Source organism: Phoenix dactylifera, chromosome 5 (assembly GCF_051530095.1).
Source record: "Phoenix dactylifera cultivar Ajwa chromosome 5, Ajwa_hap1_PhDact_Kaust_v1.1, whole genome shotgun sequence".
NCBI lineage: Eukaryota > Viridiplantae > Streptophyta > Magnoliopsida > Arecales > Arecaceae > Phoenix > Phoenix dactylifera.
Window position 1 is genome coordinate 27819008 of NC_143194.1, and position 24873 is coordinate 27843880.

Sequence of the window (24873 nt, forward strand, 5' to 3'; positions counted from 1 at the left end):
ATGCTATGAGAGATGATGCTTAATATTGAATTATTGAGATTTACTATCCGACTTAATGGATAATGTTTGCTATTAAATTGTAACATGGAGTGCCAAGCATATGCCTAACTGAAGCCTATCAAGAGGTGGAGCTCACATGATAATAACTCAACTTAATTATCAAATAAAGTGTGTTTACAATCTATCACTCAAAATTTCCAATACCATACTCCATCGTCTTGATTGTGGAGTATCTTTTCATAATTTTAATCGTTTCAATGCGCATGAATAACGAGGTTTGTATGATTAAAAAGATATTTCTTCAAACATTAAACCACACGTAATCATATTTGGAGCCATACGAAGCATTAAGTAACTAGTATTTTCATGCAAAATCATCATAACAAAAAATAGATTTGAGGGTTGAATTTGATATAAACGATAAATCAAAATACCAACCATCTTTTATCCAATTTCATCATAACAAAGAATAAATTTGAGAGTTGAATTTGACATAAACCAAAATGCCAACCATCTTTTATCCGACGAAACTTGCAAGCATCATATATCAGGATTCACATCGAGCAAATCATACTTGCTATATATCATGACACAAAGTACAAATCTAAAATTATCCAACTTAAAACAGTTGAAGAACATGCTAACCACAGCCAAAACATCCAAATATTAATTAAACCTAGCCAGGGCGCAAGTTGTATGCTAAATTTTATGCCCCCCCAGTCGTATCTTACAATTAGTCTATTTTTTTTTAAAAAAAAAAATCATCTCGTTTACAAGAGATTACCGATGATCACGAAAATCAGCGGTTGTGATTGGCTGCAGCCTTCGCTAGGGTTGGCAATAATATCTCCTCGCATGGTAGTTATTGGATGTGGACTCGAAAGATCCGTCATGTCGCACGTCATGTCCAAGTCATGGCTATCCTACTCGGGCTACGAGTATTAGAATGCTCTTCAAGAATCCATACTGCCCGAGTGCCCGTTGCCCCTCCGTCTCGGAAGCTCGAGGGCTCTGTTTCCCTTCTCTCGGCGAAAGCCCTACGCGCGCGCCCCTATCGGCGACCAAGAATGCGAAGGTACCTCCTTTCCTTCTCCTGTTCTCCTCTCTTCCCTTCGCCCTCTCTATCTCTCTCAAACCCTAATTGTGCGATTCCACCTCTTCTGCTTCTCCTTTTCCCTCACATTCTTTTCCTCCAGAGGAATGGCTGGCTTCCGATTCCGAGGCGTTGGCGCGAGAAAACCCTAGCGGGGGAATGGCTTCCGCCATTTCTACCGAAGGGTCTACGGATAAGGTCAAGATTAGGGCAGGAGATAAGCGCTGGATGGATGATCTTGACTACATGCCGCTGAGCAAACGGCGGCGGTTGCTTCTCTCGAGCACGTCGTCCCCTCCGTCCCCTTCATTCCCAGCTTCTTCGAAGTAAGATTTTGATTCTCCATTTCAGTTCTCTTTTCGAATTTTCTTTTTCCCCCCTTTTCCTTGTAATCTTGTTCTTGATACCATTATGTTGCTTGGTGCTAACCCATCTATGGCTAACAGCAGGCCTCCAATAGATATGGCTGTCAAGCGGGTTTCTCCTGGAGCTTCACAGGTTATCTTGTTTAGCTCTCGTTCTATCTCTCTTCCTCTTACACACTAAATTCTCTTTTTTTTTTTTCAGAAAAAAATACTTCAATTCTTGTTTGCCAATATGGTAACTAGATTTTGGCTTATCAACAACACGGAGATTGAATGCTATTTTGATATGTGATGTTGGAATTGGCATTTATTATGATATTATTGGGCATTCTCTTTTAGAAGATTATCTGATATTCTTGGATAATGAAATTAACTTTTGAAGTTTGCTCGTTATTAATAGTACATCATGCACAAGAATATAAGAAAAGATTTTTTTTTTTCCTTTTTTCATGTCAATACGGTGATATCGTATGTGGATGAATAAGAATGCTGAACTTTCTATGGTTTGTCTTGATGCTATATAAACTTCGGATGCATTAGCATATTTTTAGGTCCCTAGGTTATCAGATGATACTCAAAGTGTCTGGCATCCTTATTGCAGCCTAGCTTTACTTTCAGAGCAGGATTTAAAAGACAAGAATAGTAGATTGTTCAAATCTCTGTTGCTGATCCTCTTTTGCATTTTTAAATCGAAATTCTACACAGCCCTTAACCAAATGAAAGCCCTATTCAGTTTTATCTATGTAGTTATGTATATTGTCTCTAAACAATTTCACACACTCAGCATATTATGAAAAGCCAACTCATTCAAACAAGTTTCTAAATTAACATTTAAGCATAAACTGTACAGACACAAGCAAGTAAAGGACAATATAATAATAATGCTTCTTGCAGTTAAACATAATCATATGAGTTTTGCAATTTGCACTGCTCAGATAAATTAGGTTTTAAGGGCCAGAAAAATTATTGATTGTAACACAAGCATTTCAGGTATGCCAAAATGGATATCTGAGGCATAAAGTATAGTGCCATTGATTCACCTCTAGAATCATAATTGTTTTGGCATTGTTACTTCTGGAATCATATAGTTGCAAGTATTGTATTCTGAGAAGATAACTTTAAGATTAACAAGAGAAGGGACAAATTTCTTCAACCCTAACCTGATTTTGAGACCATCATTTTAGATAGAGAATATTTGTAAGCATCATTACTTCTTATGTTGGTGCTGAGACAAGAGGACTAGAGGGCTAAGAATGCTGTAGACAGAGCGCCAAGTTAAAGTGTATAATCCTGATAGTTCTGTTGACATCCAACATCAAGTGTGGCATGGTGAAACGACATGAGAATTTGTTAATGGATGCAGTTGGATGATTTATGCACCTTGTGCCAGTTGTCCAGGGCATTGAGGTTGTTACATGTAGATTTCCATTATGAGTTTGAGTGGGATAAAGGCACTATGTGCCTTTTTATAAGGGCCAACCAAAAACAATCACCAATCACCATGCTAATGGTCATTTTTCTCACAGGAGTGAAGGGTTCTTTAGAGTTAATGTTGCACATTTTCTTGACTTTGTTGAGAAATTAGATAAAGCTATTAAATTTCTCTTGATCTCACATCCACTGGCTGTTTAGAGAAGCTCCTTTTTTTGTTTGTGTGTGTGTATATGCTACAAAGGAGACCGAATATTAAGTTTGTGCTTATTTGGGTGAATGGAGCATCTTAGCTACAATTTCTTGCTGGATGACATGTCGTCTTATAACAGAGTAGACATGGTACTGTAAATGGACATGAAGTTTGGAGAAAGGACTGAATTCTGGAGAGGAGCGAAGCATTGTAGTACTAAAGTAGGGCATGGTCATGCTGGTTATCTTGCTGTATGATATGGTTCAGAAAAAAACCAGCCTTATCATACGTGGTGTGGTATGTATCATGCCTGTACTAGTTACCGTAGGAAGTTGACATGACCTGACCCAGTATTGTCTTTTAGTGTGAGCATCTAGGTAACTTTGGTGCCACGAGTGGAAGCAGACTGACATCATTGGCAGTCTTATATTAGTGATACTTATGCACACCAATGTAAAGAGGGCTTTTTGGCAGGCTCTCAAAGCATCATATGGACAAAAAATTCTGCCTCGGGTGACTGAAATGAAGCAAGATATGCCATTAACAAATTATATATGTTAGTTATATTCACCCATAACTGGCTTGTCGCAAGACTTTGCAAATTAGAATAAACCAGATCAAAATATTGCTATAATGTAGTCCTCTATGTCGACAACCAGCAAATTGCTGGAAAATGATGAAAAATTATAGATCTTAATTTTTAAACATTGTAATATTGAATAAAATGTTGTTTGAAATGAAGCTGCAATACCAACTAGTAGACTCAGCATTAGAAGCATTGTTACATTTTCTTAAATATTCACATTTGGTTTCGAGTACTCCCAATGCTTTTGGAAAAGCATGGTTTTGTTCATTCATCTTGTTCATGTATTTGCGCTGATGAATAATGGTTTTCATGTGTTTATGGAACTAAGGTTGTTTGTTCATCTTTTTCATGTATTTATGATTTTTACGTTTTTATGGAACTGATGAATAAAGAATAAGATGGATGTTTACCCTAACAACTTTATAAAGACCAGAATATTTGCCAACTTTTAGAACATCGCTTAAAAAACCCTCTATCCTATAGACAGGACAAACAGCTTCAAAAACACATCTATTCCAAAAATACTCCTATCTAAACTTGTCTAAACTAATGATGGATTTGAGGATGTCAGCTAGATTACAGATTTTAGGAGCTGATTGGATTTTCGGTTGACAAATTAAAACAAATCATGAGCAATTAATGGAGGTCATGGTTGACAACTTCCTTAAAACAGAACACAGGCAACTAAGAGAAGAACCCACGTTCTCTTACTCTTGTGTTTCTTAAAAGGAGCCCATGTTGGAGATCTAATGATCACAGGAAAGTAGGAAACTAAACATCCTCATAAGAATCCATGTCCTCTGGCTGTTATATTTCCTAAAAAATTAGGAGACCATTATCAAAGGCCAAAAACCGAGTCATCCCAATGCAGCCAAGATGCTATTCTTTTTCCAGTTAAACTTCTTCACACTTATGTATGCCATACTTCTTGCTGACTCTTGCATCAACTTTGTGTTTCCTTTTGGGGATTTCTTGAGCTTGTACATCAACTTGGTGAGTTCTCTGCCCTGCATGAAATTTACTTTTCCTGATCATAATTGGAGCTTTTGATAAGTAATTGAATTCTATATGTTGATTGATAGACTGCCTGGGCCCAAAATCTTTGCTTGATTCTCTTATTCTTTCCGACTCCATAGAGTTATACTTATGCTTTTCTGATGAATTCATGTGTCATCTTGCATCTCAATTTGTGAATGTTCGATTTAATACAAGCAATATTGTTGGCTTGCATCTTGGATTTCAAGTGTTTGATGTAATGCTTGCAATAATTGATATTGGATTGTAATTTTAATACGAATGCCCCTATAACTTGTAGTTCTAAACAAAATCAAGTCCCTATCTACTCCTTCCTTGAGCAAATTCTTCTTTTTTGCTCTCTGTTATCTTGTGTAACAATGTAGATTCATCTTTGTGGGTTCATCCAATACAGTAGAAAATTATCTTGCATATGGATTCTCTTTTTGAATTTTAATATTTCTTTCCTTTTTTTGAAAGCAGTTCAAAAGAGAGTGGCACTATCTCTGAGGCCGTGAAAACATATCTCATTCATATGGACTTGGATTCTAGACTCTTCCTCTTCTTCATGGCTTTTGACCTATTTTGATTCTTGTTCTTGTGCTTCCCTTTATGTTGACTGTCATTTCTCTTCTTCAAACTGTTGTTAACTTTCATTTCATTGTTACATTGTTGTTGCATAATTGATATAACATATCATTTCCAAGTGCTGCTAATATATGTGGTCTTTGATAAATTTCTTCTACTTTAGAGGACCTTGTGGGATAAGAAGATCAACGGACCGATTGAACTGATGTTTTAAGAGACTGGGTGCTCTATTTCCAATCTGTAAATTGCTATTGATCTCAATGTGCTAATTCTTGATTATTTTTTTTTTAAAAATGCATTTTAAGGCAAAGTTTCTGGGTAGTATTTTGTGATGGCATTCTATTTATCCGGCCAGGCCGGACATCAAATTGAGGGGGCCCACCTCACCTCTCCCCTTCCCCTGGTCAATGGCGGTGACTTGATTGACCAGGGCGATCCAGAAAGACCGCAACCTAAAACGGAGATAGAACAGAACCATCAGATGATGAATACTCCTCCGAAACGCTGGCTATCCGCCACCCCACTGGCATTACAGCCCCCTCCAGGGCCCATGCCGGATCTCATAATCCTAGAGAACTTCCCGAAGTTCTTCGGTGCAGGATCTTACTCTGCTGAAGACTACAAAACTTTCAAGATCTCTGCACTGATCATTCTATCGAGGATGAGACGGTAGCAGTCATACTGAAAGTCAAAACCTTTGACGGATTAGCTCTTATCAAAGAACACCTTCCTAAAAGAATTTGAGCACATTTTCACTTTAGAGACCAATTTTTCAATCCTACAGCTAAGTTTCTCCTGTATTATCATTGATGCATTTTGGAATAAGTTTTTAATGCTCATTGTTTAAGACTTGTGATAAGTGATTGTTGCAGTCTCATAACAGGCCTCTTTCCATTGTAACCACTAAATGCTGAGGTTGTATCTTTTCTATGCTTAAGATGCCCTGTGCTAAAGTGAGCCCAACCTGAGCTCTTATTAAACAGGAATTACTCTTTATGGTACCTGATTAGAGACTGAAACCAATGAATATGGATTGTTTAAGTGGATGTTTAGTGGTTAAACTGTCCTCTGTTTTAAGAATAATGTTCAGCATGTCTAATGTGAGGCTTGTTTCAAAAGAGGTTTTTAGCATTGAGCTGTCTGTAGGCAGAAGTTCCTTACATATCTGTTTCACACAGTAATAGGAGATGCAACTAAGATGCATCTACAACATTATGTTTAAAGCAAAGGCACAGTTTATATTAGATTATATTGCTGAAAGTCTAATAAAAATGAAAAGAAGAGGATTTTATTTCTATTTTTTGGGAAAGCAGATTTTATTTCTCAGGTTTATAGTTTACTTACTTGTGCAATAAAAATTAATATTATTTTGTATTATGTACTATAAAAAGAATTATGATTTTCAAAGTTATGAAGGGCACCCTACGCAAGAAAATATGCTATCTGGATCACAAGATATAAATAATAACAAGTGTGGTGCTAAATTTGCAACAGTGCAGGATGTGAACCACCATGAAATGCCTCCTTGATATACAGATACTGAATGCATTTGATATGGAACTGGCTTCAAGGGAAGCATTTATTTTTGACCATGCTGCTTGTTGGAGAAGGGTGCTTGCATGCGCATTTTACAAAATAAATTGCTAAAGAATGAGGTAACATTTTTTTAATATAAAAAAAGAGGTACCATGAATTTCAAGGAAAAAAGAGGACCATGTCTGAGAGGAAGTTTCTGGTAAAATTCTTTCAGATTTTAATGGACAATTTTCAAATATTTTATGATTCTATTTGTGATAATTTTCTTTTATATAATATCACTAAGACATCTGTAACTATTTTTATTTAATATACATGCTATGTAGCACACTATAATCAGTCTTTCCATTTAACATGACTTGTAAATGAAATGCAGCTTTGTTGACTTTAATTATGCTTTTAGCAATTTGTGTAGAATAGTGTATGTCAAGTTGATCTTGTTGATCTATAATCTCAAATTTTGGATTTGCTTGATAAAATTGGATCAACTCAAGGTTGGTAAAAGATAAGCAGGGGTTGCCTGTTCTTTACTCCGTGTAATTTCAAAAAAAAGAAAAGGAGAAAGATTCAAGATATTGCAGTATTGTGATAATATCCCTACTTTTTTGATGTAGTTTTTTTTGGTAGCAACAGAGGGTTGCTTGTAAGCAACAATAATGCTGCAGAATGTACTTGCAAGTATTTCATAGGGAGTTTTTCCCCCCCACACCAATCATGGTGTATTAGTGATTGATAAAGTTTTACTATCTCAGGTCAATTTTCTTGTTTATGCTTTACTGATTGCTTCCTGTCAAATTGCTGGGCCACCGCTGCGCTGCATCTCTCCCTCATAGTCTATTGTATTTTATGATCAATTAATTGTTGGAGATCACTTTCCAAAGTGAAGGCTAACCATTTTCATGTACTTTTTTTTCAGAATTGGTAATATTATAACACTAGCAGCTCAAGACCAACTGGTGTAAGTTAGCTCTATAATGTATTATTGTCCTTTGCAGGAGTGGCCAGGGTTACCTAGAGGCGTGAAGTTTGATCCATCTGATGAAGATCTACTTTGGCATCTTCGTGCAAAAGTTGGCAAAGGGGAGGCTGATCCTCATCCTTTAATCAGCGAATTTATTACTTCCCTTGATGAAGATGATGGATTTGGTTACACCCATCCCCAAAAACTACCTGGTAATTAACTTAAAAATTTGGGTTTGTTCCTGCAAAATATATAATTTCTACATTTCTTTCAGCTTAAATTGCCAATTAATAGGTGTCAAGAAGGATGGAAGTGTATCCTACTTCTTTCATAGATCATTCAAGATATATAATACTAAGAATGGAAAGCATTGGATGGTACACAATGATGACTCTGAAGATATCTTTTGGCAAAAGGTGGGCAAGACTAGACCAGTCATTGTTGATGGGAGTCATCAGGGTTGTAAAAAGATAATGGTTCTCTATGCAAGCATGAACAAAGGCAAGAAACCTGAGAAATCCAATTGGGTGATGCATCAGTATCATCTTGGCACCGGAAATGCTGAGAAGAGGGAGCTAGTTGTTTCTAAAATCTTCTATGAGAATGGGTCCAGGCAGGATAAAAAGAATGCACAAGAGTTGTCTCTGGAGACTGTAAAAGCTATTGTTGCTGAAGCAGAGCCTCTAGTTGTTGCCAAATTGGTAGGTCCTTATCCTCAGGAGAGAATCAACATTTAGTCTCAATGTCTCATTACCATGAAAGCATCTGCTTGTGTGTCTATTGCTCTGCCTTTAAACTCTTATATACTCTAGATTAATTGGATAAATGGGAAAGCTTCATCTAAATATTGTATCAACATAGAAGAAGGAATTAAAAACAAACAAAAGTCCATTGTCAAAGTTAACACTCTTCTCACACAATAAATTCTGCTGTTATGTGAAATTGATCCAGCAGTTTTCCACTCTTACCTTAGCAAACTTTGTTTCTGCCATTCACTAACCGTGACGGAATCACAAATGCAGACAACAGGATATCATGAAACCAAATGTAATGAAAATAGGGCTTGTGCTGGGTGGAGAAAGCTTGATAAATATGATAATTGTTCTACTGAAGATTCAAAGCAAAGAAAAATCAAATCCCAAGTTTTATCAGATGTTCATCAGTCTGTGGAAGGCTTCTTAGCTGGTGGCAAGCTCCATCACGAGCAATTCTCTTGTGCAGCTGAATCATGGAGGACCAGATCTTGTATATCTGGTGATGCTCAAGCAAATGTCAAAATTTTGAAAAACAACTTGAAGGTGAGTTAGGCTGATCGTATAAATTTTGGCTTTGTCTAAACTTGATTTACAAATATAAAACAGTGTTAAATAATGGAGGTCATTTTCCCCATTTCTTCTTAATTACTGATATTTATTGATACTGATAGCACTCCTCTCTATATAAATCAAGGAAACATTGAACTCTGGAAAGATAACCCTGATCCGGAGCTTCCAACTTCTTCACTAAGCCACCATTACCAAAAGAGCCAAAACCCACCCTGAACTTAACTGTGTTCGTTTTTTTACCCTACACACCTTCCACAGGATCTAATGGACTCCAGCTGCCCCTTTATGTTTATCTTTCTCATCAAACAATTCTAGAAGGCATATGAGGTTCAGTGTCTCAAGAAAATATGAAGTCCTGATTCCAGTGCCAATCCTGATGACACACAAGAAGTGGGGTGAGGCCAATTCCTTTCGTCTAAGTTGTCTGCTTCCAGAAGAATTGGTCATAATAGCCAACTGAATGAAGATCTTCACATTTTCAAGGGCCAAATGATCTTAAATATTTCAGCCTTTAGCCAAAAACAATCCACCATGATTTAAAATTTAATCGTAAGAGATTATACTGAAGACATGACTGATGTAGACCACATCTGTTGGATCCTCCTACATCCTCTAAGTCCAGAGAATGTTTAGGAGCTTGGTATGCTACTCCAGAAAAGATCATCCTCCACAGTCCTTACAATGAGATCATTGCACTTTTTCTTCCCCAAGGCAGTCTGAATTGTAACTGAAGCCTCTTGATCCAGCACCAGATCCTAGATATTAGGAAAGAGAATATAAAGAAGCCCTGCTCCCATCCATGCATTATGCATTTAGGGCAACAACTAGCTCTAGCCTTTTGAGCTCTCACCTGGAAGGGGAAACATTCAAAGAAGTCCCACCATTAGGTGGTCTGTTCTCTCTGTAAAAAGGCTCGGTCAACTTCCCTTCCAACCAAACTCCATAGAGCGAAGGAAGCTCCACAAGTATTTACCTAATAATGATGAAATAAGATCTACGAAATTTTTTATACAAGATCCCATGAGTTTTGGATTTGTGAACATTTTTCCAATGAACCTGATGCAAAGCACCTGCAGCCTCTCTTCTTTCCATAAATTACCCTTCTGAACTTATCAATTCTTTTGATTACCCAAGTTGGAGCCTCAATTAGAGATAAATATAAATGGGAAGCAAAAATATGTGAATGACATTACCATTTAATGTTGATAATATTCACAAAAGAGAATGCTTAGGGTTATCCCTCCATAGCTAGTATTATTGCTACTTTGGTAGGAGTAAAATGATTCTATTATCCAACGCCAGCTTGCATCTGGGGCAACCAAGTTTTATTGATACCAAGATTACAATCAGATTCCACAATGGCAATGATTTAAAATGTTCTGCCTATCAGTAGTCCTTGATTAGCTCAATACCTTTCATGTCTCTGCTTCCATAAACTCATATTCCATTTTGGTGTGACCTATTGGTGGTTCGTTGTTTCCAGCTGCTTTATGAGGTACGTACACCTTAACATTGACCTTTCATGACCATCCAATCTGCGACACGAGGCAAGCACAATAAAACAATATTTTTGTTGAAGAGTACATAAAATAATTGGAGTTGGTTCGTCATGTTTATATAAAATTGCTTAACAACTAACTTGCCAAGTTTGAGCCTCAGATTCTCAGTTTGGCAAGTACACCAACCATAAAAATACTTATAGAAACTGCTTTACCTTCATTTGTATTTGAGCTGCTGTTGAATGCACTCAGGGCTCATATTAGTGCCTTACAGTCCTACTTTTTTGTATTCTACAATTCTCAAAATCAAAAGAAGTTAAAATGTTTGTTAATTGATGCATAAACTGATGAGACTGGAAAAGAAAATGATAATCTCAATAATTATTCAGCCTTGTTAGGAGCACTAAGAACTACATACGGATGATCCATTGCCTTCTTCAGGAGGTATACTTTTATCTTTTGGTCACCTTCAACTTATCAATATAAATGCATCCTCTCTTGCCAAAGCCGTGACTTGAAAGTTGATGACTGGGGCAAGTCACCAATAAATTTGTAAGGCTAACCAGATTTTCACATCTACGAAAAACACACAGCTATTTTCATTTTTTTCATATTAACTTGTAGTTGGTCTTTCACAAATCTCTCTCTCTCTGTTAATTAATACATCCTTCTAGTAGTTACTCATTTTTTGTTATAACTCTCCAATATTTTGTTTTTATTGGGAAATCTATCATAGGTTCATTTATTTCCTTCAGCTAAATGATGCTGCTTGAGCTGTTTTTATGCAGGATATTTCCATGGGTGATTGTGATTTGGTTTCTGAAGGAAACAAAACTTCTGGTCTTGTCGTTTCAAGTGCAATGACTTCTGATTTAGTCAGATCTTGTTCCCTCAATAGCCAGCATCTCCCAGATGCTAGTAGCTTGGGAGATACTCAAGCATATATAAGCAATTCAAATCTGATAGCTTCCTCTGGATTCAAAGGTCATACCGCTGAACAAGGAGGGAATGATCTGCTGCAACTATCTAATCTGCCAGATCATAGTCTTGAAATAAAAGTTGAGCATTCTGACTATATTCAAACAAATCCTCGAAGGGAGGGTTTAGAGGATGCTGACATGGAAGTGTTTACAAGTGAATATGAAAAGGAGGATCTCGATCATGTTACACTGCTAGAACGTTGTAACATGCTGTTATCAAGCACTTATTTTGTTTCTGGTGATCTCAGTGGTTCAAGATGCTGTCAAGATTGTAGGGCTTGTACTTTAAAGCCCTGTCCAAACAGTGTATTACATGCTCAAGATAGTGGATTTATTTCTAAAAGTGAGGGAAATGGAACCCTGTTGTAAGTGTCCATTTAAATGATCTATGTATATTTATCTTGTTATTATATGCTAGCTGATTTGAATTTTTTTTTCATCCATTTCTATCACAGGAATCATTTGGGAACTGAAAATTGTGGAAAAGATATACTTGGCCTACTGCAGGTAGACATGTACATTATTTATGCTTCTTGTGAGTTATGAAAAATATTGGCAAACTGCACAGAACTTGAATCAAACCAAATCTTGCCATTTAGTGCTTATTTCACTGTCAATTAGCTGCGATATGGTTCTTACTTCTTAGGCATGAAGATACGAACTTTTTTTTTTCCTTTAGTTTGTGTGAATGGATTTTGCGAGGAAGCATTAACAGCTCCAAGATTAACATAAAGAGAAGAGAAAGAAAGAAGGTAGATGAACTAAGAAAAATGGTTAGAGTTTCAAATTATTGCACATAAAACAAAGATTTGTGTAATGTGGGGTAGGAAGCACAAGGAACAAGAAAATAAATGAAAGTGGATAAAAAGCTCTACATGACCTGTATTAAGAATAAATTCAGCGCTGCTCTGTCACATCCCATAGACTCCATAAAATGCGTCCCCCCCCCCCCCCCGCCCCCCCCCCCCCCCCCCCCCCGCCCCCGCGTTGACCCTTGAAAGGTGGAATCTGAGGCTAAAGCCATGCCGATCAACATCAGATATATTGGCAGTTCGACATGCCCTGAGTGCCTATTCTGGAATGGGGCCATAATAGCAACTCTGATGAGTGGGTGAAAATTGAGGCATTTTGGTAAACTTTGCTCAGAATCATGTCTTTACAGCCATCTTCTCCGTGAAGGTTGCAGCTAGGACAGCAATATCACATTTCTTATAAGCTGTTCATTGCGTTATATCAGCTTTGCAATAAGGAGAAATGTGTTCATTCTTGTTGGTCATATCCTGCTATCCTGAACCTTTTCAGTAAGCATTTCTGAGATTTTTTTTTAATAAAAAAATCAAAAGAGAGAATTCAAGTTTTTAAGTGAAAACATTTGAAGAGTAGCTGTATTTTATTCAATCACTTAAGATGTTATTCAGTTGAAATGGATTTAATAATATACTTCTTCCATTGAAGGGTGATTTCAATTCTGTAGAATATTTTGCTGAATTCTGCATGACTATTGATTTTCCATGTATAAGTATTACATATGCCTGGGTTCCCACATTGAGAATGCTGGCTGTATTAGCTTTATTTTTACTTGTTCATTGGGTTCAACTATTGTTAGTCAGCTTATTATTATTATTATATGCATTAGGTCCTAAATCTTTGTTAATTTTTCCATCAAGATGACAATTTAGTGTCAATCATCTGGCAAACATTTTGCATTTTGTTCATCTGTTTCAATTAAAGATATATAACATTTCTTGATATAACGTTGTTGGTTTTTGATAATTAATAACTATGCTCAATACATGTTGTACAGGATATTTCTTCAGGTCCTTCTATTCATCCTCCAAGCACACAAGTCCCAATGGGAGAATGTTGTGCTGGCAGCATTCCTGAAAGTAATGATGCAAAATCTATGAATAATTTAATGTTCGATTCTCCTGACAGGGCTACTGCAGGATTTGATCCGTATTTGCAAACTTCCCGGAACTGCCAACTCAGCATATCGTTGCAAGATAGCCAATCTCTTGAAAATCATGAAAATAACTGCATATCTGTATGTCAGACATCTGGTCCTGAAGTAAAACCACCTGTTCAAGGCAGCAAATGTTCTAGTGATCACTCTCAGCGCCTTCGTTTTGAATTATCTGCCCAACAGGTCCAATTGAAGGTTGAACATTTGGAAGAAGGTTATGTTAATAATGATTCTGAAATAAATGCAGGTGTGCTATGGAGTGCTGATAAAAATTTACCAGAGAATGGTAGTACAGCTAGTACTTGTGCAGCCACTCCATGTACTCCAGATGCTAAGATGTCATGCTTAAGACAGATACTTGCCGACCAGAATGATAGCGATCGGGTGTATGATTCAATACTCCCAACCTTTCCTGTTGAGGTAAAGGTCAAACCTTTGGAAGAAAGTGGCACCAACAGGGTTCCTGAAGCAAATGCTGAAAATCATTTGAGCCTGTTGCTAAGTAATCATTCAACAGAGGTTTCTAGAGCACGAACTCGAAGTTCGTCAAAAGATGATCATTTTCAAGTCAACTCTTCATTCAATGGCAATAATTTGCAAGAAAACATGTCAACTAGCTATTTATGTTCTGACCAGAAATCTCTTCCTGAAGATGTAATTAATTCAGAATCTCCGAAACTTCAGAGCAGTAAAATTTCTGGTTTTATGAATAGTACTTATTTAGAGAACTCCTGTACAGTTTCTCAGTCTTCAGCAAAGGCTGGTAATTACCAGGACAACGTTTCGCCTAGTGGTGACAGTTTGTTTGAAGAATCTGGCAGAAATTGTTCTGATCAGGTCTCTTTTCTAGAGAAAGTACATGCTGGTGCTAGTAATATATTATCAAATTCAGTTCAAGTGAAGACTGAACCCTTGGAAAGTGGTTTATTGAGCAAGTGTGAGAATCATCTATCCAGCTTTCCAGAGTCTTATATGTTAGAAGCTGATGTCAAGAGGGAAACTCTTGATGAACTCTCTGTAGATGTGATTGATCATGTTTCGAAAGTAGGACATGCTATGATGCCGATTTCAGGAATTGTTTCTAACTTAGATTATGACAACAATCTGAATTGCTCTCAACAAGCAGTGCCACGCTGTCCAGTAGATGGTTCTGTCAACCCTAAAAATGCCAAATCAAGTCATTTTTCTCTTCGAAGGATAAGGAAAAAAACTGCAACGTCTGGAGTGATCCCCTATCACGTTTCACTTCTCATTTTTGTATTCTATGATCATTTTGTTTAGAAATGTACTTTCTTTACAATTTAAAAAACAATCCATGCAGGGATTCAGTGGAAACTGCACTTGAGGAAGATGCTCCTGGACTTCTACAGGTAAATATATGATTTGATTTGAGTATTACATTCAGTCATATTTTGAAGTAATGGATTTTGGGCAGGTTCTACTAGATAAAGGAATAACAGTTGAGGAAATTAAACTTTATGGGGACATAGAAGACGATGAAGCGTTAGAGGTTTCTTCCACAGATGACAGTTTTGAAGAACTTGAAACTGTGATGACTAAGGTGGCTAATTTATCATTCAATGTGCATTCTTTGATGCCTACCGCAATGATGATTTCTTTTTCCTCAGTCATACGCCATTGAACTCATGCCTCCGTTTCTGCAATCAATTATTCGTATTAGATATTGCCAGTATCTAGTGACATCTTAGCACATATAACAAATTTGTTTACTGGTATTATGACTGAAATTTTGGAATGCAACATTAAGCATTATATGTTTCTATTATAATGGTGCATATGCTTCTTCTTCCGGATTTTAATATGAGTAATAAAGCTACTTTTTAGATGCCATATCATGATGTCAACAGAAAGAAATCCTGTATTTTACATATTTCTAATGGAAACTCGAAACTGTTGCATAAGAAAAAACATTTTTGGCTTTATGAAACTCTTCATTTTGGTGCAGAATTTGCTTGGACTTGAATAATGCTGGATCATGGTTGCTAAGATAATTAGTTCTGGGTTGAATGATGGCAAAATTATTTTCTTGCAGATGGCATACAGCATTCTAAGCAACTGATACTTACAATTTGGTTCTAATACTGTCTAAATATTGGCACATCAAATGTCACTTAGTTGAGGAAATATGGTTGACCACATGATAGGAATGGTCTAATACCCAACAACTTTGCGAGGAGTTAAATGCCATGACAAGGATGAAGATCCTAGAGGTTAAATTTGTGGGACCAAAGTTTCCTTGTTTAATGATGCCTAACATTAAAATATGATCCTTAATTGGCTTCCTTTAAAATTCCTTTTACAACTATTAGCCAAGACACCATAAAGATTTGTTAGGTGGATCTGTTCTCTTTTTTTTTTTTTCTTTTTTTTTGATTCAATGGTTTAACAACTGTTAGTATATTGTTATTCAAAAGTGCTGGTTGCGTGGGGGGGGGGGTCCACAAGATGAAATTGTGCATCTATCGGCGTAGACAAATAGTTGGTAACAAGAAACATTTTGGAGATTTGAACCAGAGTGAAAGTTCTCTAGTTGGCTGATTTTCTGTTGCAAGAGTGCATCATCTGGAGCAAAATGCAGGCCTCATAGCAAATAACAAAGATTTTGGTACAGGCGTCTGCAGAACATTTCATTTAATTATGTTTTTGTGATTGGCTATAATATGGGAAGGAATCCAGGTAGCCACCAGGTTTTATTTACTATTATTAGGGTTTGTTATGTTTACTATCCCTAGGCAAGTCAATGAATATAGCATTTCTCTGGGTCTTTTTATAAGGTCTGCATTTTAAAACTGGCTAAGGGAAGCACACCGGTTCAATTATATTTTGATGGGATTCATAAAACAAATTTTGAAAAGGGTTGACTATATTCTCTCTTGCTATTATCTTCTTCTATTAGGTCTTTCCCTTCATTTCTTTTTTGTCTCAAATCTAAACAAATCAAATCTTGTTGAAGAATCTAAAGATATTCGGCGCCCTCCCTTAAAAGATCTCAATTTGTATGACCAGATATGTGCAATCCACTCTATATATATTATTGACTATGATTATCTCACTTTGTTATCAATTGGTTAGCTTACTTTAGGATATGCCAACTATGATTACTTTCAGCATCTGCTAATACATTAGGGATGTAAAAGGATATGAATATTATGAAAGGTTGATATATTTGGTTCTCATGACATTTGAGAATTAAGATGGAAGGGATAGAATCAGTGTCGGCGGAACCGATACCGGACACCGTACTGGTTGCCCTGCGGGATGAGTCGGTACGGGCCCGTGTCGTATCGTGTCAGGCTCGTACCGGCACAGTAGAGGAGGCGGGAGAGAGAGGAAAAGAGAGAAAGAGAAGGGGGGAGAGAGGGAGGGAGGCCGATGGAGGGCCGTTGAAGGCCGGTGACCCAAGCAGGAGGTGGAGGAAATCTCCACGGCCGGAAAACAGGGCAGGTCTCCTATTTCGTTCGAAACAGATCGCTTGCCGACTTTACTTAAAGTTGTGAAATAAAGGAAGGGGCTGAACCCCTGTTTCGAACGAAACAGGGGACCCGCTTTGTTTCTCGATCATGGAGCCTAGAGGAGCGTCCTCCGCACAGCTCGCCGGCTTCTACTAGTCCTCCGTCGGTCGGCTTCCACTGCCCTCTCTCTTCCTTCCTCTCTCCCTCCTCCGCTCGTTCTCTCTTTTTCTTTCTTTCTCCTTCTCCTCCTTCGACAATGGATTTGCTAAAATTGTGCCGGTCAGGTGCCGGGATGGCTCGGTACGACCGGAACCGTCCGGTTTGGGACGGTTCCGCCAACATTGGATAGGACCATATGTTGCTTCCTTATCACTCAAGACAAGGTTGAGTATGAGTTTTATTAATAACAGGTAACGGAGAGTATCTTTATAGGGCCATCAATTGATATTATATTTATGTTGACACTCCCTAGTTCAAGGACATGTTTTATGCTATGGTCAGATGAGGCTGCTACTGGCTCTCCCTCTTGTAGTTTTCAAAGAGAGAACAAACTTGGTCTTGATGATTGTTTATTTATGTTTGGTGTCTCTTCAGAAGTTTTCAGATGCACTACAGCTTGTGTACCAATAACGAGTCTTTGTTTTAAATACTATTTCATCTCAGGTTTTTTTAAACACATTTCTGCAGTTTATTAAACACCGATAACATAATCTTTTGATTTACATATTGTAGATGATTATGTCCCTTGGTTAAGTATGTGGTTTTGTATGATCTATCCATTTCTCTTGCTGTTGCCAAAGTTATTCTAAGCCTAGTTTAGATTGGTAATAGTATCCTTCATGCCGATATGTTTCAAATATGACATAATACAACACAGTATCGTGTTGTAGTTCTGAACCGATCAATGTAGGCATGCTGGTGTTTTATAATGTAGTTGAACTAACTGCCATTGTGTAGAATTGTTTATATTTTGTGTGTACCATACAATTCTCCTTTAGGTTTATCATTCTTGTTTGTTGCTCGTCTGCATTATCTGGTTTTAAAGGATATTCTGGAACTTTATTATAAAAATTGGGCGCTGGTGTCTCTCTATTATAGATAGCAAAGAGTCAAGAAAAAGAACTGATTGTGCATAGGAATTTTATTATTTTCTATTAAAAATAGAGAAAAGGAAATATTTGTTACCTTCTCTTCATGTGCAATGCTGTAACCAAGGATTAACTGTCGGTATTAGTTGCACTGGCTGTTATGTACTGCCAGATTGACTCTTTACCTACCTCATACAGATTTGTATTTGGGTTACTATCATGCTGGCTGAACTGCGTATCTGTATGGCCTGAGTGCTGCTGTACTCATATTGACCAGTGACCTGTATGGGCTCATACTGCAGTTTTTAAAACCTCAGCTACATCAATAAACTCTGACAAACAGCTTAGGGAAGCCCATTGCCCACTCAAAATTTATCTGTCAGGGACCCACCACCCAAGCGCATGGCCTTATGTCTAACTGTGTTTAGTATGAATCTTAACAACATTGGGCAAAAAGAATCTTTGAGCATTGAAAAGGTTGCTCACGATCAAATGATGGGGGGCTTGACACCGATGATCTGAGCCATGATCTACAATCTCTACATTGTTTACTGTTTAAAAAACTGTGATTTCGAGATCATTAGCCCATGCATTCAGTGGCTAAAAAACATGCATTGTTTCATATTATTTAAATTATCCATTTTGGACCATTCGATGCATGGGCTAGTACATGACTTTTTTGACAATGAGCATTTAGAGATGGTAGATCATCTCCAATAGCTCGAGTCATTGGAGCCAGGCTCGGTCATCCTATCAGGACCGACCTTATTCAGGATGCTGCATGGGCACCCATATATTAGCTCCATTCAAAAATAAAACATTTTGTTTTGTACCTTTTGACATTGTTCTGACCTTATGTTTCAATCAGGCTCTCTTCTTCCTTTATTAACATGAAACTTCTATGTAGGATAATATATCCACTTTGGGAACTCCCCAAAAACTCGAACATGTACCCACTTCCTAAGTAGCTTCCTATGCCTTTTGTGACTTTCAAGTGTTTTTTAAATATTCGCTTCACCACACTTGCACCTGGACCTGCACCTGCTCTGTCACCCACTCCCGATTCCGGCGACCAAGCTTCTTCCGCACACTGATCTAAATTGATAGCTAGTTTGGGAGTTATTTTGGAAGTGAGGGATGCAATCTTGCTGGAAGATATCAGCTGCTAAGCTCCTTCCCAGTTGTTGTTCGATCCCAGTTATTGTGGTTAAATTGATTATTAAATTTGAATTAATATCTGCCTTGGACGAAAACAAGTACATTTTATCAGTCTTTAGACCCTGGACTGAATCAAATTGCACATTTTTTGCAATAAATTCTATTTCTTTCTCTTCTGTTCTCATTGTACTCTTATTTGGAAGACATGTTTATGCTTGCTGTTGCACTTAGCTTAGTTTTATACTTGTCTTCTTGCTTTTTGTTGCTCTTTTAGATGATTCTGGACCTGCAAAATTTTATTTAATGTGATTATCATGCAAATGCAACATCTTCAAGATAAGTGGGCATGAGTTAAATGCCAAAGCTGCAAAGTTATCTTCTATTCATTTTTGTATCTTGTATTCAATATGTTTTGAGTTCTCTTTCCTTTCGTGTCTCAGTTATTTCCTGAGAGAGCATCTCTAATCAAGCTTTCTACTGCACGGCATGTTAAGGGGTCAAAGGCTGTATACTGTTTGGCCTGCTTAATTTCCCTTATTGAACAGGTGGGTAATTTTTATGATTATCTTTTGGGTATTAAAAAGTTGTGTTTCTTTTTTCTCGCATATATATCTTTGCAAATATGGCTTATTAGGTAATTACCCTTCAAAAATCACTGTTTGCATGTATACCCTACAAATCCTCTTGTTTTTTACAATTTTTAAATGACAGTTCTAATAAATAATTGTTTTTATGTATAAAAGGACTTGATTACAATTTTGCATTAATGCCCTTATCTCTTTACAATATAAATTAAATGTTAGTTTTTTCAGGTAGATTAGTGCAAAAGGGTAATAGTGTCTTGTTACACTTAAAAGCAGTTATTTTTTTGCATTGTTAGTCAAAAATGTAAAGGGACGGCTATCATTGCAAAAGCAAGATGATTTCAGGGGTGTCTATGTAAATAGTGATTTCGGAGGATTAATATGCAATGTCATATTTGCAAGGATATGTATGTAATATCCCCATAAACTTTTACCGAATTGTAGTGTGCTAAACTAGTTTTCTTACCATAGTTTTTATTGGTACTCATGCTTTCTCATTTTGTAGACTCGATATCTCCAATTCCGTAATAGCTCTGTTGAATGGGGATGGTGTAGGGACCTGCAGTCGTTTATTTTTGTCTTTAAAAGGCATAACAGGTAATCTTTGTTCCTTGGGGTTTCTCCTCTAAAGAAAATTCCAATTCACTAGTTTGTTGGGTGAATCACAATATGACTCCTGGAATTAACTTTGATACAGAATAGTCTTAGAACGTCCAGAATATGGGTATGCCACTTATTTCTTTGAGCTTGTGGACTCTTTGCCCATTCCCTGGCAAATCAAGAGGTTAGTGACGGCCATGAAGCTTACCAGCTGTAGCAGGACCACTCTAATCGAGAACAAACCATTGTTGGTAAGACTTTCATCTTCTGTTTTTTGTAATTCTGTCATTGCGACATTGTTGAAGGGGCTGCACTTGCATTATTACATACTTGTAATTTGCCAAAGACATATATGTAAACACTTAATTGGCACTTTTCTCCTTTGCAATTATTGATATATCATCTTTTATTTTTTGTGAAAAAATGGTTCTCCATTTTTCTAATTCTTTGAACTGCATTTTAAGTCATTTTAACTTGACTTTAAAGAAATGGCTTTAAAAACAAAAACTAGTCTAACATGAGAGTCTCATTATTAGTATTAAAAACAAAAACAAAAACTATGTTCCTTGCAAATCATAGAAAAGACGACCAACAAATATTTATACCTTAACGTCGTCTTGCATTTTCATTTAATGCTGAATGTTTTGGAAGTCATTTGATGGTCTTTAATTTATATCTTAAGGGCCAGAATGTCAATATCAGGAATCAGATCCATATGTGCTAGTTAGTGGCAAGTCTTACCCAAGGGTTCAGCAGGCTACATTACTCAAATTTGGTGAACAGTTGTCTGACAACTGCAACCTATCACCAGTAATGCACCAGCTCCATGATCCCACAGTTTATAATTGGCCTTCCTAACCTTAATGTCATGGACTAAGTGGTGGGGAAGAGTTCATTAATATCTGCATTTTGTTCTTGCACCCAAGTTTTGGTTACTTGCATGCATGTCAAGAAACAAGATATGCATACAAGAAGATGAGCATCATGGAACTGCCATTTTTACTAGATCGAGAGAGAATTGTCCATTCTGATGAGAATTGTGTTACTGACATCAATGAAAATTAGAGAAATGTAAAAAACTTAAAGCCTTCCCTGGGTCATGTTCTCTATAGTTTTGTCACCTAATATCCTGTATCTTTATGTTCAATCAAATCAGTGGCCAAGTTAGCTGTTGAATTATCAAAGCAGTACTCGAAATGTGCCCAGAATTAGGGGTGTAAACAAGCAAAGCTCGACCAAGCTAGGCACTTGAGCCAGGTTATTTAGCGTGAGACTTGAACAGCATAGCTTGGCTAAGCCAGGCACTCGAGTCAGGTCATTTAGTTTTTGGTCGCACTTTCACGAGTAGCTTGTTCAAGAGATTTGGTCAATGCCTGATGTTCCTCAAGGCTTCCAAATATACACTTTGAGCTGATTTTGATGGCTCTATCTCAATTTGATAATGGGAATTTGCTCCTTTTGCATAAATCATGTTAATTTTTGATGATTTTAAATTATTATTTGTTCTTATATAATAACTGAAATAATATATTGATATGTATGATTATTAATTTTTCATATTTCAAGAGCTGAGCTTGGATGTTTTGTGCTAGCTCTAGCTTAGGCGCATTTACCATTTCAGCAGGCCAAATTCAGTTGAGCATGGGTTGCTAAATGGCTTTCTTGCTTTATAGTCCTCCTTTAAATGATGTGGAATTTTGAAATTATGATGAGCAGTCATTATTTTCTGTGAAATATAATGACTCATGAGAGGTTAGAGTGGTCAATATAAATGATGTTTCTATATAAAATTCATTTGTACTCTCTCGACCAAGGGTCACCATTACAACAGACAATTGCTGATTGTTGCTCTTCTAGGGGAAAAAATAATCATACTGAACAGAAGGCTCAAATTGAATAGTTCTGGCTGTTCAGGTTAATTTTCTTGAACTTCTTGCTCCTGATAAGAATTTTGAGCCATTATTTTAGTGATTTATCTTATCTGGATAAGAATTTTGGCTCGCCCTTTTGAGTACTCAGATCTCTTTGAGAATTCATGTTGCATGGAGTTTCATTCTTGTAAAATATCTTTTGAGTAGTTCAGCAACTTCTCTTATAAATTCGTAGATAACAGTTTTACTATCTTAAATGCGCATATTTCAAAATACATACAGAAAAATGTTGTTATAATCATTAAGTTTAGAAATTATTTTCTGTTTTCGAGTTCTATTAGTTGTTTCATTGTGAATTTACAAATGTTGCATTCTAGTACATGTAGTTGAAATTAAGCATTAGCTGTTCCAAGAAAGTTTCAATACCTATTTTATGGTGATTTTAATGCTTCAATCCCTATATGTAATTGAACTTGCATATTAACTGAAATTACCCATCCACTGCTTCATAAATGACTGTTCAGAAGCAATTTTTAAGGCTTTCCTGAATAAAAGACATATATTATTGAACTTACTATTAACCAAAATTTACCTATCCAATGGTGTCATGGATGATTGGTTAGGCAAAATGAGCTTCTTCTCCGAGTTGAAACTGAGTTCTGAATATTCCCTAGTTTAGCATACGTCAAGTGCTATTTCAGAGTAAGTTTAGTGGATAGCATAATTATAAATTAGAGCGATGGTGATGAAAATTGCTCCTCAACTGACAGTTTTACATTTTCTGCATCATCTTTATGCGGTGATAATCGGTTTGTAAACCATTTTTGCATAATGTCTCTCTTTTCTACCACTTTATTTGCAGTTGTCTTGGGATTTTATTGATGAGTTGTTTTACCATCACCAGATACTCCATCTAATCTCGCTAGTGCATGTTAATGCAGAACCGGCTATTTCTGCTAGACTACTAACAGCTTATTGATTTATTTCTTTTAAAAAAAACTTTACATCTTAAAACCGCATATCTATTTTTGTAAAAGGTTGGAGAAGATTTAACAGAGGGAGAGGCGTGTGTTTTGGAGGAGTATGGTTGGACACCAAATACTGGCCTCGGGACAATGCTCAACTACTGTGACAGGGTGGTTCATGACAAGAAAAATGAGAGGTATAACTCAGAATGGAGGGCCAAGATTGGGAGGTTGTTAATGATTGGCCATGATGGTGGGCGCACTGTACTGGCCAGTCTTCCTAAGAAAGTTGCGAAGTACATGGAGAACCGTAATCAAGAAATCAAGTTGATTTAATGATGCAGCTCCTCCAGTTTCAGTTATTTGTAGATGGTTGCTGAGCATTGCACTATATTTTGGCCTTCAGCAGCAGTGTATGTTGATGGTGAGCGATGATGATGCTGTAATTATGTATTCTCTTCTGACCCTCAGATCAAATTTATTAGATAGCTTAGAGTATTAACTTAATGTATGGTTATGGTTATGACATGGTTGAAGCATACAGGATCAAATGTATGTTATTTTTTTGGTTTACTTGTGGTTAGAACAAAACTGAAACTGTCCATACATGTACTGCATGATACAGTGGTTTTGATGGATCAAATGATCTGCAGCTTGAGAGCTGGGGGTTCAACAATTATCCATTACTAGGGTGACTCCAGAACATGGATGTGCTCGTTACTAGGAAAATTGATCTGGGAAACTATGGGAAAGAGAGAAACAGGAAACAATGGTCAGGAAATGATTCGATGCAGGAAACAAGAAACATATTTCATCGAGTAAGCAAAATATGTCAAGAAAAAGATGTGAAAATGTGTAAAAAAATCAAGCAGTGAACTTGTTTGAGGAGGATCGATACCGATTTCCTAAGTTGGGGTCAGCCAGGCAAATAGCTAGGAGTTTAATTTGTGTCCTTATAAGGGAACTCCCCTTTTTTGTCTTTAGTCTCTTCCTCTAGGAGAATGATAAAATGTTATGAGGTACTCACACAAACACACAAGGGAAAAAAAAAAAGAACAAAGGCCTGGAGTAGATGGTCCTTTTATTCTAAACTGCGGTTTAAATCTTTAAACATGGGACTGGAGTGGATGGACTGTAAGTCAATGGAAAAGAACAAATTTCTCTCTCTTTGCTATGCCTTTTTCATTAATAATCTGTTGGGAGCCCAGAATTGGAAGTTCTTTCTCCTTGCTTTGATTTAATATGCTTTCCTTGGAAACTCCAACCTGAGGTGTAAACGGGTTTTTTCCTTCGACGCATCCTGGAATTTGATTTACGAGAATGCCTCAACTATTGGACGTGTGAAGTTGAATTCCAAAAACAGTGAAATCTTCATGTATATTTAACTCTAATCTTATTTCGGACCAGAATTTAAACTTTACATGGGAAGTTCGATTGTTGCTAATCTAATATCGCATCTCTTAAAACCTCAGAGATTCAAAAGCTTTTCTCCCTCTCTCTCGCTGTGTGAGGAAAATACTAGTTAGATGTAGACGACGGAGCGCATGCTGGTCCTGCAGATGACCTACTATGGCATCAGGGATAGTTGCCATAGCCTATG

General features: G+C 36.9%; 1 protein-coding gene across 6 annotated transcripts; it reads left to right on the forward strand.

Annotated features, from left to right (window-relative positions):
* Positions 1-934: 934 nt before the first annotated feature.
* On the forward strand, positions 935-23864 carry LOC103695671 (uncharacterized). Of its 6 annotated transcripts, none has more exons than XR_015987233.2 (15): positions 935-1075; positions 1197-1419; positions 1540-1591; positions 7802-7979; positions 8062-8468; positions 8790-9065; positions 11380-11936; positions 12027-12078; positions 13376-14758; positions 14856-14904; positions 14970-15095; positions 19694-19798; positions 20343-20434; positions 20535-20688; positions 23346-23864. XR_015987233.2 is itself a non-coding variant. In XM_008777069.6 (15 exons), exons 2-15 carry the CDS (start codon positions 1253-1255, stop codon positions 23607-23609), a joined length of 3855 nt encoding a protein of 1284 aa, XP_008775291.4. In that variant the 5' UTR covers positions 935-1075; positions 1197-1252; the 3' UTR covers positions 23610-23864. The 6 variants fall into 6 exon arrangements, 4 of the variants coding, with proteins under 4 accessions (XP_008775291.4, XP_038984904.3, XP_088578243.2 ...); XR_015987234.2 differs by having other exon boundaries at positions 1543-1591; XM_008777069.6 differs by having other exon boundaries at positions 13376-14751.
* Positions 23865-24873: the final 1009 nt, after the last annotated feature.